The 14661-nt window shown below is 51.5% G+C and overlaps 1 protein-coding gene across 1 annotated transcript in view; it reads left to right on the plus strand.

Moving 5' to 3' along the window:
- The window catches only part of LOC140905764 (uncharacterized), a 29687-nt gene extending 18240 nt beyond the window's left edge, over positions 1 to 11447 (plus strand). The window contains exons 9-15 of the mRNA XM_078851343.1: positions 646 to 926; positions 1851 to 2207; positions 2870 to 2996; positions 7056 to 7211; positions 7852 to 7965; positions 8208 to 8312; positions 9075 to 11447. Of these exons, the coding sequence (XP_078707469.1) occupies positions 646 to 926; positions 1851 to 2207; positions 2870 to 2996; positions 7056 to 7211; positions 7852 to 7965; positions 8208 to 8312; positions 9075 to 10303 (2369 nt within the window). The 3' untranslated portion in view covers positions 10304 to 11447. The remainder of the gene's footprint in view (positions 1 to 645; positions 927 to 1850; positions 2208 to 2869; positions 2997 to 7055; positions 7212 to 7851; positions 7966 to 8207; positions 8313 to 9074) is intronic.
- Positions 11448 to 14661: the final 3214 nt, after the last annotated feature.

Consider the following 14661-nt stretch of genomic DNA (forward strand, 5'->3'; position numbering starts at 1 on the left):
CACTGGCAGAGTTCCAAAGGTATACTGCGTGGTGTGGGAAGAAGTACTTTGTTTGTTTTAAACCTGGTGTCTATTATCTCCTATCAGTGTGGGTGCTAAAGATGGAACTGAGCCCATTACAATCAGGGGAGTGGGAATGGGGACTTTATCTGTCAGGGCTCAGAAGGAAAATGCAGGTGACTTGCAGCATCCAACAATGGGTTGGCACAGAGGAGGGGAAACAAAAGGCCTAGAGTTATTTTAGATTCTTTGAAAGACCCTCCCTAACTCACTGACAATATGATACCCAGCAAACTTTCCAACAACTGAAAGCATTAAAAATATCTTCACCCCTTTTCTGGTCACCCCCTGTGGGTTTTCCAGCAGGCCCAGTAGCCCAAGCACCAGTCCCTGTTTTGTTCTGGTCCCAGAGCTGGGTTCCTGGGGGACAATTTGCAAGTGGCTGGAATCCCCCGCCCCGGCCAAGGCACCTGGGCAGAGAGCTCGGGGTCCCCTGAGCTGGGGCCCGTGGCCGGGCTCGCGGCGGGCGGGCGCGCGGTGGAATAGGGGCAGGTGCCGCCCCCCCCCCATTGCTTCCCCAGCTGCCCGAGGACACGGGGATGGGCGGGTCCCCCAGGGACGGAGCCTGTTCTCTCGCCCGGTGAGGGCGGGGAAAGGGAGGCGATTCCCGCCGCCAGGGGCCGCTGCCGCCGCGCTCCCCGACCGGCCCGACCCCGCCCCGCCGCTCCCGGCCCCGGCAGCCAGGCCGCGGCTCCCTCCCTCCCTGCGGGCCGCGCTCGCTCTGCTCCGCCCGGCAGCGGGGCCGGCCCGTGGCGAGGCGGCGCCGGGACTCTGCCCAGCCCGCGGCGGGAGCGGGGCTCGGCCGGGCCGGGCCCGCGGGAGCAGCCCCGACCGGGGGGGCCATGGCCGAGCGGGCCGCTGCCCAGGTAAGGGCCCGGCGGGCGGGGGGGCCTCGGGCCCCGGGAGCTTCTCCCCGCCCGGCCCGGGCTGCCCCGGGAGCGCGGTGCTGCCCGGCCGGGCGGGGGGGTCCCTGGCGGCAGGGGCGGGGCCCGGCGCTGCTCCCCAGGTACCCCCGGGGGGTTCAGCTCCGCCCCGGGCGCTGGGGGGAAGCTGCCCGGTTTCCGGGGGCCCCCTTGGGCGCACGCCCGGCCCGGCCCGGCCCGGCGGGGAGGTTGTCGGTCTGTGCGGGAGCCTCCCTTGCCCCAGAGAAACCGGCCGTCGTGCTCGGGCTTCCTGCTGTTGTGTCCAAGCTCCGCCGAGCCCCCGGCCGTGGGCGCCCTGGGGGGCTGTAGGTCCCCGCCGGGGTGCGCAGAGCCAGCTCCGGGCTGTAGGGACGCACTAGTTACTGGCCTGAGTACAGGACTAGCAACTGGGTAAAACTCAAGGGCCTGCGGTGTGCAGGTCAGGCTAGAATTCAGGGGTTCTTAAACTGGGGGCCGCAAGGTTATTACATGGGGGGGTCACGAGCTGTCAGCCTCCACCCTAAACCCCGCTTTCCTCCAGCATTTATAATGGTGTTAAATATATAAAAAAAATTTTAATTTATAAGGGGCGGGTCGCACTCAGAGGCTTGCTATGTGAAAGGGCTCACCAGTACAAAAGTTTGAGAACCACTGGGATAGATGATCGAATGGTCCCTTTTAGCCCTATAGCCTATGAATATTCCATACTTCCTATGAGTCAGACATGGTGGGGTTTCCATTTCAAATCTCCTTCGGTACAGGAAAGGAAATAGTTTTCCCCTGTGTGGATCCTGACTGTACAAGAGGGTCCAGCCCCAGGTAGTGCTGAAGGGCTCTTAGGCTGTTTTTTCCCTGATGCTGACTTTCAGTTTCTCTTCTTGGAAACAGGATCCCACTGTCCCTGAACAAACTCCTGTGAATGAAGCCCATCACCACACTACAGAGATCTCCTTGTGGACAGTAGTGGCTGCCATCCAAGCTGTGGAGAGGAAAGTGAATTCCCATGCCACACGATTACTGAATCTGGAGGAGAGAACACGGACAACTGAGAAGAAGTTAACAGACTGTGAGAAGACAGCAATGGAATTTGGTAACCAGCTGGAGAGTAAATGGACTATTTTGGGAACTCTGATCCAGGAGAATAATTTCCTGCAGAGAAGGCTGGAGAACATGGAAAACCTGCTGAGAAACAGGAACTTCTGGATCTTAAGACTGCCCCCAGGCACTAAGGGAGAAGTCCCCAAGGTAACAATATCCCAGCTAGTGTTGAGGGGTACAAACTTAGATACTGGATGGGTTTTCATATCTTCTGATGTGCAGGCCCTTTAATTCACCACTTTATAAGTGTGCGGATGCAGGGAGTGATCTTACTGGCTTCATGGTGTCCAAAAACTCACTTGCCAGACCCAGTCAGTCCAGTCATTTATGCATAATGTACAGCACATCTGGGCTCTGTTTCCAGCTCAGTCACTGATTTGCCTTTCATCTCCAGCAAGTGCTGATGTGGAAAAGTAATATTAGGAGTGTACTTATGCATCACGTCTGATGCAGTTTGGAAACAGTGGTTGGAAATCTAGATGACAGCCAGCCCCATGTGCCCAGCCCACCATATGCTTTCAACAGAACACCTGCTGCAAATACTGCATTTGGTCAGTGGGAGGCGAGGGTGCTCTGCACCTTTCAGGAGACACATATCTTTTTGCTGATTTTTGGGCCTGACTCTTCAAAGTTTCTGCTAAAATTGTTGGTCCAGACTTGGTTCAACTAAGAGCACAGCATAAGATACATTCCCTGCCATAAGGATCTTCTCCAAAGCCTATGGAAGTCAATGGCATTTACTTTGGTGGGCTTCGAGTCAAGCCGCTATAGTCTAAGAAAGAAGCTTATTGTAACCCTTGTGATTCCAGGTGCCGGTGACATTTGATGATGTCTCCGTCTATTTCAATGAGCAGGAGTGGGAGAACTTAGACGAATGGCAGAAGGAGCTTTACAAAAACGTGATGAAGGGGAACTATGAGACTCTGATCTCTCTGGGTAAGGATCGGTTTTCACTCTCTGATTAGAAACAGTTGCTACTCTGATTCCTGTTGCAGGTTATTCTCCAGTTCCTTTGATTTCTAGTGGATCACTACTTCCCAGAGCATTAGCAATAGACAGCTCATACCACACACCCTCCTATTTAAAACTCTTTTCTTCTAATATCTAGTTTCCCCAAACCCTTTGAAGGATATGGAATGTCTCCCATTGACTTCCAAGGGTTTGGGATCAAGTCCGGCAAGTTTAAGTGACTTGCCAGATCACCCAGGGAGTCTGTGGCAGAGCCAGGAATTGAACCCAGATGTTCTGAGTAGCAGGCCAGTGCCTGAAATACAAAACCATCCTTCGTTTCCTTAAAGAGCCAGATCACCCCATCCTGTGGTAAAATCAGTCTTCTGCTGATTTAAAATCTCAGTCCTACCACTGTATCAGCTAGTCCTTTGAGTGTATGTCCATAGGGTGCTGCACTGTAGGATGCATACATGCCATGCACCCTTGACTGGAGACGACAAAGCAGTGTCTACAGGCCTATGCCTGCCAGAGTGGCGCCTCCCACCGAGGGCATATAGGGGGGCGCAGACCTGCTGCCACTCAGTGCCTTCTCAACTGCCTACGGCTCGAGATGGAGTGGTTGCATGTCCGCTGGTTCTCAGCTTCCCGCCTTTCTTAACATAGTGATTTATTCTTAGTTTTTGCTTTATTTGTGTGATTATTTTATTTCTGCGTTCAGTTTTAACACAGCTGTGTTGAGAGGAGGGATTCCCCCCCCCGCTCTTTTTTCTTTCTATCGTCCAATTTGGTCCATTAGCACTCTGCGTTATGCCAAAGATCCCAGGGTTTAAGTCCTGCCAAACTTGCCACAGGTCTTTTCCCTGTAGTGACAGGCATTCAAACTGCTTTGGAGACACCCACATTCTGTCCAAGTGCAAGATCAGTTCAGGGTTTAGAGGCAGGTCTCGGAAAGACAAAGGCTAGACTGAAGTACCTTCTAATGGAATGCTCACTAGCGCTGGTGGGGCCCGCGTCCTCCTCTGTACATTGGCCTCCACGTCCCAGGCTGCTCCAGCAGCACTTTGAGAGGCGAGGACTTCTGAGAAGCAGCCGCCTCTTGCCCTTATCTGGGAAACAAGAAAGAGGGGTGGGTCACCCCCTAAATTCCACTCTAAGGAGGCCTTGTGTTCCTCTAAGGGCACAGCTGAGGTGCCGTCTGATTCCAGAACCGAGCTGCTGGCCCCTCACAAGAAGCAGCATCCAGAGAAGTCTTCTAATAACACAGGGAGTCATCTACCTTGGTACTGAGTGACCCCTCTCGGCCCTGAGATGTGACCAGGCTTCCTACTGACACTCCCAGTACCGTCACCTTCCCTGCACCAGAGCTCGGAGGTCAGAGAAGTTTCTCTACAAGCCTCTCTGCTACCGTGCTCACCATCTCAGCACGGCGCCCTTGTCCAGGCTCTGGTACAAACTCAGACTTGCGCATACCGTAGCCCTTCAGTACCCTCCAGGTTTCTCTCTCCAGAGGGCCTTTTCATACCGGAGGAACTGGCATGTCCCCTGTTACTGACCTCTACGAAAGCTCCTTCCCTGGTACCGCTCAGACATCTGCAACCACAATCCTCCTGGATTGAACGTCGGTCAGATGTCCAGCCTCTGCATTTGGCAGCTGTATCTGGTTCTCCCGCGTTCTGCCCAGGGGATGATTATACTTTGGACTCAGAGGTCTCAGTACAGGGCTCTTTTTCAGCATTATACCACCACACCCTGCTAAGCCACTATTTTGGGGAGTGCTCAGTACCCCATCAGATGCTCCATATCCAGGCGTTACAAGTATCTGTGGGGACTTTCCCCAATCAGCCCCCTAGTTGGGCTTCCTGGAATCCTTGGGGTCACCTTGGTGAACAATTTTATAGAGTACCAGCAAGAAAGAGACCCCCGTACTGCCAGTACACATCGCTCTAGGTGAGTTTTGAGCAGGGAAGTAACCCGTTCGGATAAGGTCGAGTCAGTTCTCCTATCTAGCAGTAAAACTAGTACTTTGAAACTTACCTTCAGAAGTGGAAAAGCTTCCACTCCTGCTGTTCTCTGCACTCGTCTCAAGCATCAGAGGTTCCACTCTCCAGAATCCTGGGCTGCCTGTTGGATTTGAAGATACAGGGTCTAGCAGTGAATCCAGGGCATGGTCTACACTTAAAATGCTGCAGCTCTGCAGTTGCACCACTTGATTAAAGACACAACTGTGCCAATGGGAGAGCTTCTCCCGTCAGTGTGGTTAATCCACTTCTGTGAGAGGCGGTAGCTACATCGACGGGAGAAGCCCTCCTATCAATTTAGCGCTGTCTACACTGGCGGTTAGGTTGGTATAACTGTTGCTCAGGAGTGTGAAAAATCCACACTCCTGAGCAGCATAGTTATACTGATGTCAGGTCCGCACTATAAATTTGTCTTACTCAAAATACTTTTGGCTGCTGTCACAGTCTTCCAGTCACCCACTGAGGGCTTCTTGGTTTTTGCCCACATCACTTATGCCAGATTCCTCAAGGGGCTACACAACTTTTTTTCCCCCTGTAGAGACTCCAGTTCTCAAGTGGGACCTTAATTTGGTTCTCAGTGCCCTGAGGGCCCCCACTTTGTACCTATGGTTACCTGTTCTCTCCTGCACTTCTCCCTCAAGACTTAGTTCTTTAGAGCCATCTCTTAAAGAATGGGAGAGCTTGGTGTTGTTATGGCAGACCCGCCATTTACTACCCTCTATAGAGATGAGGTTACACTGCATCCCCATCCTCGCTTCCTTCCTAAGGTCTCTTCAGAATACCACATTAATGAAGAGAGCTGCCTATCAGTGTTTTACCCAAAGCCTCCGGAGGGGAGACCAGTCTACTTATACTAGGTGTCAGAAGGAATCTCACCCTCTACCCTGACAGGATTAAGACCTTCTGGGCTCCTCCAAGATTATTTGTGTCATCTGCAGAGAGGAGGAATGGACAACCTATTTCCATTCTCAGACTGTCTAAGGAGTTTCAGGTTGCATTTCAACCTGTTAGAACAGCACACTCCTCCAGAGCTCAGTCCACAGCTATAGCTCTGCTGAAAGATGTTGCCCATAACAGAAATGTACAGGACTGCAACTTGGTCTTCTGGTCACACCCTTGCCAAGCATTATGCCATCTTACCTACTTCTAGGGATGATATGACCTTTGGTGAAGCAATCCTCCAAACAATCTTGGACTTGCCTCCCTGTCAAGTTACTGCTTGGGAGTCTCCTCTGGTGGAGCACCCATCGGGACATATATACTCAAAGGCGGAGGAGAGGTTACTTACCTTATAAGACCTTGAGTTCTTTGAGATGCTTTGTCCCTATGGATGCTCCACCTTCCTTCCCCTCGGCTGTAGAGAAGGAACTGAGTGGCAGCGAGTCTTGTTTGGAGGCATGAGGGGCTGCTCTGCGCAGGCCTGCAGACACTGCTTTGCTGTCTCTGGTTGAGAGCACACAGGCGTGCATGTATCTTACGGCAACCACACCATAGGGACAAGCACCTCAAATAACTCAAGTTACAGTAAGCTAAGTAACCTCTTCTTTTGTGTCACCTGGTAATACAGCATTGAGCATTCCTCCCTGAACTGGCTCTGGCCTTGAAGGGACTCTGTAGACTTTCAGAGTAACAGCCGTGTTAGTCTGTATTCGCAAAAAGAAAAGGAGGACTTGTGGCACCTTAGAGACTAACCAATAAATTGGTTAGTCTCTAAGGTGCCACAAGTCCTCCTTTTCTTTCTGTAGACTTTGTTCAGGTTTAGGTTCACCAACAAATGGGTTGATATACCACTGTGCGTATCAACTCCCCTTCTATGTGGTAAACCCCGGCTCTTCTGCTGGGAAGCACACCCGACCTCCACAAGAAATGGTATCTTTTTACAGGATCCTTATTAGGTATTGGCCTCCTTTCAGATCTGTCGTCAGCTCCAGTGAGAGAAGGGGAGCTGGTTTAAAATCATTTAGCATTATTTGTAATGAATATTAATAGGCCATGACGTTCCCTTAACATCTGCTACCATGAACAGACTACGCTGTTTCTAAGCCAGACATTCTGTCCCGCATTGAACGAGGGGAGGAGCCGTGTGTCAGGGATCGGTGGGAATCCCTGGAAGGATTACAGGAAAGAATCCAGAAGAAGGAAGGGTTGGTGGAAAGAGAAATCCCTGTGGACCCTAGCGCTGGTGAGTTTTACCAAGTATCACAAACCCACACGTTCTCTGTAAGGACTAAAAAAATGCAGGGTTTGGGTGAGGGCTGAGAGAGTTGTCGGCAGGGCCCAGCGCTTTGTTACTCATCATCCAACAAGCTGAAGGAAGATGAGAGAAGGGGGCTGCAGGCCAGTGGGCCACGAAGTGTTCTGTAGTCTGCATACGAGGCACTGAACTTCCTGTTGGAAGCACAGCTCCAGAGCACACACAGGTGAACTGCTACTCCTGGCTGGCTGTAGGAGTCTCTTGGAGCCCTCCCAAGTATCTGCCAGGCATCTCATGTTCATGAACTGGATTTGCACTTGAAACCCACATGCCAGCCACGCCCTGTCTCAGCCCCTGCCATGCCCCTTTTTCGCCCTGACCTCTGCCCCGGCAGAAGTGAACCCCCCCCCAAGACAAGAGGATGAAAAGTGGGCAGCTGTGTGACCCTGCAGGGAACAATATTACAGGAGTGTGGGAATTCCTCAGGCTCCCCTGGGAAAAGCAGAGATCTGCTTTCCTGAGGATCACCAGTTCTACCTCTGTTCAGCTCAGGTTTAAAATCACATGTAAGTGGCTGGTGAATATGAATAAACCACTCATTTCCCCTCAACTCTGTCTTCATGAATAGGCCATGCCATTTCCAACCCTGACATCCTGCCCCGGGCTGAAGGAGGGGAGGAGCCATGTATCAGAGGCCAGAGGGGTTCGGCGGACAGAGAAATTCCCGTGGAGCCCAGCACAGGTGAGGAGTGGGTTGGAACCTGGACTTGGTGAGAGGCGTGAACAGCACCTGGCCCATCATCATGTATAACCACATCTGTCTGGATGTGTTTTCTCATCTGTTTTCCCTTCTCTCCACAAAATGTTACCCAACCTCCCACCCATCCCAGACAGCTCTAGCCCCAAATCCTTTGCAGAAAGAGGTCAATAAGTGCTGGTAAAACACACACTAATTTGTTTGTTTCTCATTAACATAATCACCAGTTTCCACATCTGACACTTCAACCTGGATCAAACAAGAGGAAGAGCTGGATGCTGGGGACCATCAGGAATTAGGGGAAGGAAGAATTCTCTCAGGCTCCAGCATGGGTGAGCAATGACTGGCTGCTCTTGTGCAAAACTTCCATTGGCTCTGAGGAAGAGTGGGGCCCTAAGGGATTGAAACACCTCAAAGGAAGTGAGTGGAGTAGCTACCTGCAGTTCATAGGATCTCCTCCACTTCTGGGTTTTCTTCCTATTCTAAGTGATCGTTTATTGTTATTTGCATTGCAGTCCCAAGTCAGGGCTCTGTTGTGCTAGGTGGTCTATGAACACAGAACAAAAAGACAATCTCTGCCCCAAAGAGCTGACAGTCAAATAGCCCCACTGTAAATGTACAGTCATCACTTGATGGCGGGTATCGGTCACAGCTCCGCGCCTGTCTGGAGTAGTGGGGGGCAGTTGATCCCATCTTTCACCTTTTTGAGTGTTTTGATGGGATGCAGAGGAACAGGGTCCCTCCTCTAGCCTGCCCCCATGCCTTCTCTGGGGGAATGTTTACCCCTCGACACCCAGCTTGGAGGGGTGGTTTCAGGCTCATAACATAAGTCATGCCATGATGCAGGAGGTCTGTAGGCTAGAAATGTCATGACATCCAACCCAAATTGTGCTGTCTAGCAGACAAGATTTCAAGCCAAGATGAGCCCTACTTTAAGTCTGTTGAGTTAATTACACTGAAGCTATAAATTATTCATTGGACCATTAACAAGTGTCATTTTTTTTTCTGCACAGAATCTCTAAGCCAGGGGAGTTTCCTTCCAGATCAAAGCACTAATGCTCGTCTGTCTCTCTCTCTCTCTCTCTCTTCTTTAGCAAATGATGGGACTGTGAGCAAAGAGAAGGAGAAGTCCTGGAAGGGATGTCTGGAGAAGCTGGAGCTGCAGGGGATGTCATCAGTGAAATCAGAAGAGGAGGGTTTGCAGAGCCTACAGCAGGGAGTGGCTGCACAGCTGGCTAACCCTGCAGTCAGCAGAGTGGAGAAATCCACCCAGTGCGACCGAGACTTCGGCCTGCTCAAGGGCTTTGTGGCGCAGCCGGGGGAGAAGCCCTTTGCCTGCGGTGAATGCGGGAAGAGCTTCCGGCTGAAGGGGAATTTCGTCAAGCACCTGCGGAGCCATGCCAAGGTGCGGCCCTACAAGTGCACCGAGTGCGAGAAGAGCTTCAACTGCCGGTCAGAGCTGCTGCGCCACCAGATGATTCACCGTGGGGAGAAGCCCTACAAGTGCAGCGAGTGCGAGAAGAGCTACAGCCGCAAGGTGTATCTGCTCAACCACCAGCGTGTGCACACGGGGGAGCGGCCCTTCCAGTGCACGGTGTGCGAGAAAAGCTTCCGGCAGAAGGCCGTGCTCGTCTCCCACCAGCGCCTGCACACCGGCGAGCGCCCGTACAAGTGCACCCAGTGCGAGAAGAGCTTCACTCAGCAGTCCAAGCTGACCAACCACTACCGCGTCCACACCGGCGAGCGCCCCTACAAGTGCAGCCAGTGCGACGACCGCTTCAGCGAGAAGTCCAAGCTCAACAACCACCAGCGCGTCCACACGGGGGAGCGGCCCTACAAGTGCCCCCAGTGCGACAAGAGCTACTGCCGCAAGGAGTACCTGCTCAACCACCAGCGTGTGCACACCGGCGAGCGGCCCTTCCAGTGCGCTGAGTGCAGCAAGAGCTTCACGCTCAAGAGGAGCTTCATGAAGCACCAAAGAAACCACATGGGAGAGAGACCGCACCAGGGCGGCCCAGCTGCTAAAAGCCATGGCGGGTCTGTCGGCCATCAGGGTAACACGTCGGGCGAAGGGCTGAAGCGCCGCACTGAGGGCGGGAAAAGCTTCACGGGGAAGCCTGAGCTAGAGACACACCAGCAGGGCCCTGTCAGGGAGCAGCCACATCAGTGTGGCACGGGTGGGAAAAGCTTCCAATACGAGGACTCTCTGAAAGAACCTCAGAGCCTCCACAGTGCAGAGCAAGGGCATCCGGAGGTTTCTCAGAGCCCCGGACAGGGAGCAGAGGCTGGACTCCTGGTTGTAAAGATGGAAGATTCATGGTAGCCAGTGGAGTTAACGTACAGCAGGTGCGTTAGTCAGACAAAAGGCAAGAGGAGGAGTTGAAACGTCCATGGTTTAGAGAGAGCTTCAGCCCATCAGATCAGCGTGTGTCTGAGCCCCTGGAGGAGAGGTGGAAACCCAGCCAGTGGGCTTCCTTCTGTCACCACCTGAAAGGGGAACCAGGGACACTAGCTGAGGAGGATTCTTCTCTCTCAACTGAAAATGCAGCAACGGCACCATGGGGACACGCAGGGGAACCAACTTCTGCTTGTGAAACATCCCCACATGGCGGCAGGCGGACAGCACCGGGAGAGGAAGAAGTCAGAGGGACATGAATGACTGGGAGTAGGAGGGGGATGGGCACTCTGTATGGAAGGCCTGCTGCTGGGCATCACTGGACAAGACTGAATCGCAATTGCTTAGGACATAAGCAGACATCTCAAGGTCAGCTCCATGGTCCACGTCCAGCAATAGCTTAGGAGGTCTAGTTTGTTCTTGTTCCTAACGTGACCCTTGCTTTGGCCTTCACTCACCTGGAGGACATCTGAGTTCTGTGACTCCAGCAGAAGAGGGACTCAGGAGTTAAAAAAAAACAAAAAACAAAACCCTGAATAAATGGGGAACACATGGGAGATTAGTAGGGACGGGGGCTGGAATGATTTGTATAGTGGGGTATAATGAGATCCATTGAACCAAACTGTGAACTCTTTATATGATGGACACCCTTTCAAGCCAGGGGGTGCACAGCAGTCCTACTTCCTGCCCCTATGTTAGTAGGTAAATCCAAAGAGATGTTCTCCCAGACTCCTGACACAGGAATTATCTGGGCAGATCACCACCCTGGAGCTTTTCACTTGGGCAGGTGGGGAGCATGTGTGTATGGGGGGGTGTTTGTGTTATTTTTTTTTATCATGTAACATGTACAGATCTGATCATGACTTTTAAAACCTAAAGGTAACACTGTCACCTCCTCCTTCCGAGTGAGAAGGCGGTTGTTCCCACCAACATTTCCTCAGCCATTTCAGGGTTTCTCCCTGAAGCTATTATCTTGATGTACGTACTATAATTTGCATTGTCCGCTGTTCTTCTTTTGTACGACTGGTGTAGAGCAGCAACTACAATTACACCTGAAGTTGATGGATCCAAATGGCTACATCAGGAGTAGCAGAATTTATTGCAGTGATGCCTCCTTCATCTTTATACATTGGGCAGTAGGTAGTGATATGTTCGATGGGCTGTCGTGGGGAACCACACTCGCACACCAGGGAGTCCTTGATTTTCCATTTGTGCATTAGATCTCTGCATCTACCATGGTTGGTTCAAATTTGGTTTAGAGTTGATCAAGATGACCGTGGAGGGTCAAACCCAGGAACCTTCTGCATGGGATCTGGCACAAGGTGCTTATTTTTAAAGTCTTGTTTAGCCCAATCTGCTTTCCAAGCTTCCTTCTGATCATAACCTGATTGCATGAGGCTAAACAAATGTTCCCAGAGAGACTTGCGGGACTTAAGAAGTTGGGGGGGGGGGCTGTCATGGAGTCCCTGGGCGATGCTCTGGAACTGCTCCCTACGAAGCCAGTCAGGACTCTGGGGAAGTCTCCTTTCTGTGAGCAGCCTGTCTTCAGGACACAATGCTCACACAGCTTCCACCTTCCTGGGTCTGACCTCGGAGCATTCAGCATCCTCTGCCCTTCCGTGCGCTTCCCACAGCAAGTCCGCCCAGGCGGGCTCCTGGGGAAGCCAGAGGGCCCTGCACCCCCACTGTGCGGTCAGACGTGACTCTCAGCCAGCCAGTAAAACAGAAGGTTTATTAGACGACAGGAACATGGTCTAAAACAGAGCTTGTAGGTGCAGAGAACAGGACCCCTCAGCTGGGTCCATTTTGGGGGGCAGTGAGCCAGACAACCACGTCTGCGCTTCACTCCAGTCCCTAGCCAGCCCTAAACTGAAACCCTCTACCGCCCCTCCTCCTCTGGGCTTTGTCCCTTTCCTGGGCCAGGAGGTCACCTGATTCCTTTGTTCTCCAACCCTTTAGCTCTCACCTTGCAGGGGGGAAGGGCCCAGGCCATCAGTTGCCAGGAAACAGAGTGTCAACCATTCTCTGTGTCCAGATGCCTGCACACACCTGCCCTCTAGGGCTCTGCAACGATCATACACCCTTATCCAACCACCTAGATACTTAAGAACTGGTTAGGGGAAACTGAGGCACCCCCACAATATTCAGAGGAAACATTAAGAACAGTCCTGCTTTGTCAGAGGGGCATTGTCAAGGTCTTGAGGAATAGGAAGGCATCTGTTTTCCTGGATTTGCTGAGCTTCATGGAATGTTGCAGCCATTCAGCGTATTGGCGGGAAAGCGATGTTAGATGGGACAGCTAGCCATGGGGTTGGAGCTGCCTTAAGGGTTCCTGTGATGCACCGCACCACTGTATTTAGATGGGTATCCACAAGTCGTGTGTGGCTGCATGCTCCATACTGACGCACAACATTCAGCTACTGAATATACAAGTGCTATTGCAGAGGTTCACAACAGTGATGCTGATGGACCCCAGGTTGTACCTGCTAGTTTCTGGATTCCGTTGGCTCTCGTTTTGATCTTTCCAGCTACCTTCTCAAGATGATCATGGAAGGACAGGGTGCGGTCAAGTTTCACTCCCAGATATGTTGGGGTGTCATCGTGTTGCACATTTTTACCACAGAAAACTACTTTCAGTGTGTTTTTGGCACTCTGCTTATCAAGATCAAATGCGCTTACTATTGTTTTTCCAGGGTTTGGCTTGAGTCTCCATTTCCAGAAATATTGTTCCATATTGTTGAGGTCCTCAGCTAGTGCTTTCTCAATGTCGGGGAGGTTTGATGCTGGGATTGTCCTGGCAAGATCATCTGCATATCCAAATTTTCGTGATTTAGTTGGAGGCATGTAATTGATGTAAATATTAAAAAGGGCTGGCGCAAGCATAACCCATTGTTTATGCTGCAGGGTGAGCTGGTCTTATTCCCCAGTAGGCCCCTGTCACTCAGCATGGTCCGCAACAGGCAAAGTGTTTGGTAGCAAGGGATAATTTTAACAAGTTTCAGCATCAGGCCCTTAATCCATACACTATCATACGCACATGACAGGTCAGCAAATACTGTGCCAGTCTTGAGGTTTTTTTGATAGCCAGACTCAATGTGAGTTGTGAGTGCCAGAACTTGGTCACAGTTGCATTTTGGCCGGAAGTCTGCCTGCTTGACAGGGATAACTGGCTCAGTAAAAGGGCATATTCTTTTGAGGTTGATACGTTCAAGAAGTTTACAGGTTACACATAGTGGAGAAATTGGCCTATAGTTTCCTGCTTCATCAGGGGGCTTTCCAGGCTTTGGAATAGCAATTACCATTCCCTCATGCCATATTTCAGGGATCCGTACTGTCCTTAAGGTAGTGGAGTACAATGTTGCTAGCCACTGGAGTCCTTTGGGACCAAGATGGAGAAATTTTGGCGGAATACCGTCAGGGCCTGCAGTCTTCCCTTTTTTCATCGTGGCAAGTCCTTTTACTTCCTCAGTGCTGACAGTGGAAGATCCTTGGGGGATTGATGGAAGTGTTGGGTAGAGTTCTTGATACACTTCTCTTCTTGTGTGTTTATCAAGGGTCCTTTTGTGTTCTCCACCAGTTTGGAAGCTATTGAGTTTGGCCAGATTTTCGGTGGCCTGCGCTCTGTGGGATTAGCGGCCCCAAGACGTCGTAGTGGTGTCCAGGCTCGGTGACTTGAATGTGTAAAATCAAGGGTTTGCACGCAGTCAAGCCAGCGCCGGCGTCTTGCTGTGCCAAGGGAGCGTAGCAGGGCTTTTGCAATATGAGAGCCCTGGTCTGATTATACTGCCAGAGCATCTCCTGCGTCTCTTTTGTCCGGCAGGTAGCGAGCTTTCTCTGGAAGCCCCAAGGAATGTGTTTTCCTGCTGCTTTCAAGAGGCCTGTGAACTGCTGATAGCATTCTGGTCTCGCTGGAATCCTTCAAACAGTTTTCTCAACGGTCTGTTTGTAGACATCCTAATCCGCGTTAGCAAAATTCCATCGTGTTACCTGTTTCAGAAAGAACACGGGAATTTTGCTGCCTACGTAGATCATTATACGTCCGTGTTGGCTGTTTGGAAATGTGGATAATACTTCACATGTTGTGGTCAGAGTATTACCACACTGGTCTTTAGACATGAATGTTAGGTCTGGATTGTACCCACATTGCCAGCGGCTTGAAAGGAATCTTGATTGTTGTTTTAGTTCATAGATTAGTTGTAAGTCTTGTGCAGATATCCCATCCATGAGATCTTCGCAATCGGTTTCGTTTGTTTTGTAGCCCCCCATAGTGTGGTGATCATTAAAAT

Source organism: Lepidochelys kempii, chromosome 2 (assembly GCF_965140285.1).
Source record: "Lepidochelys kempii isolate rLepKem1 chromosome 2, rLepKem1.hap1, whole genome shotgun sequence".
Classification (NCBI taxonomy): domain Eukaryota; kingdom Metazoa; phylum Chordata; order Testudines; family Cheloniidae; genus Lepidochelys; species Lepidochelys kempii.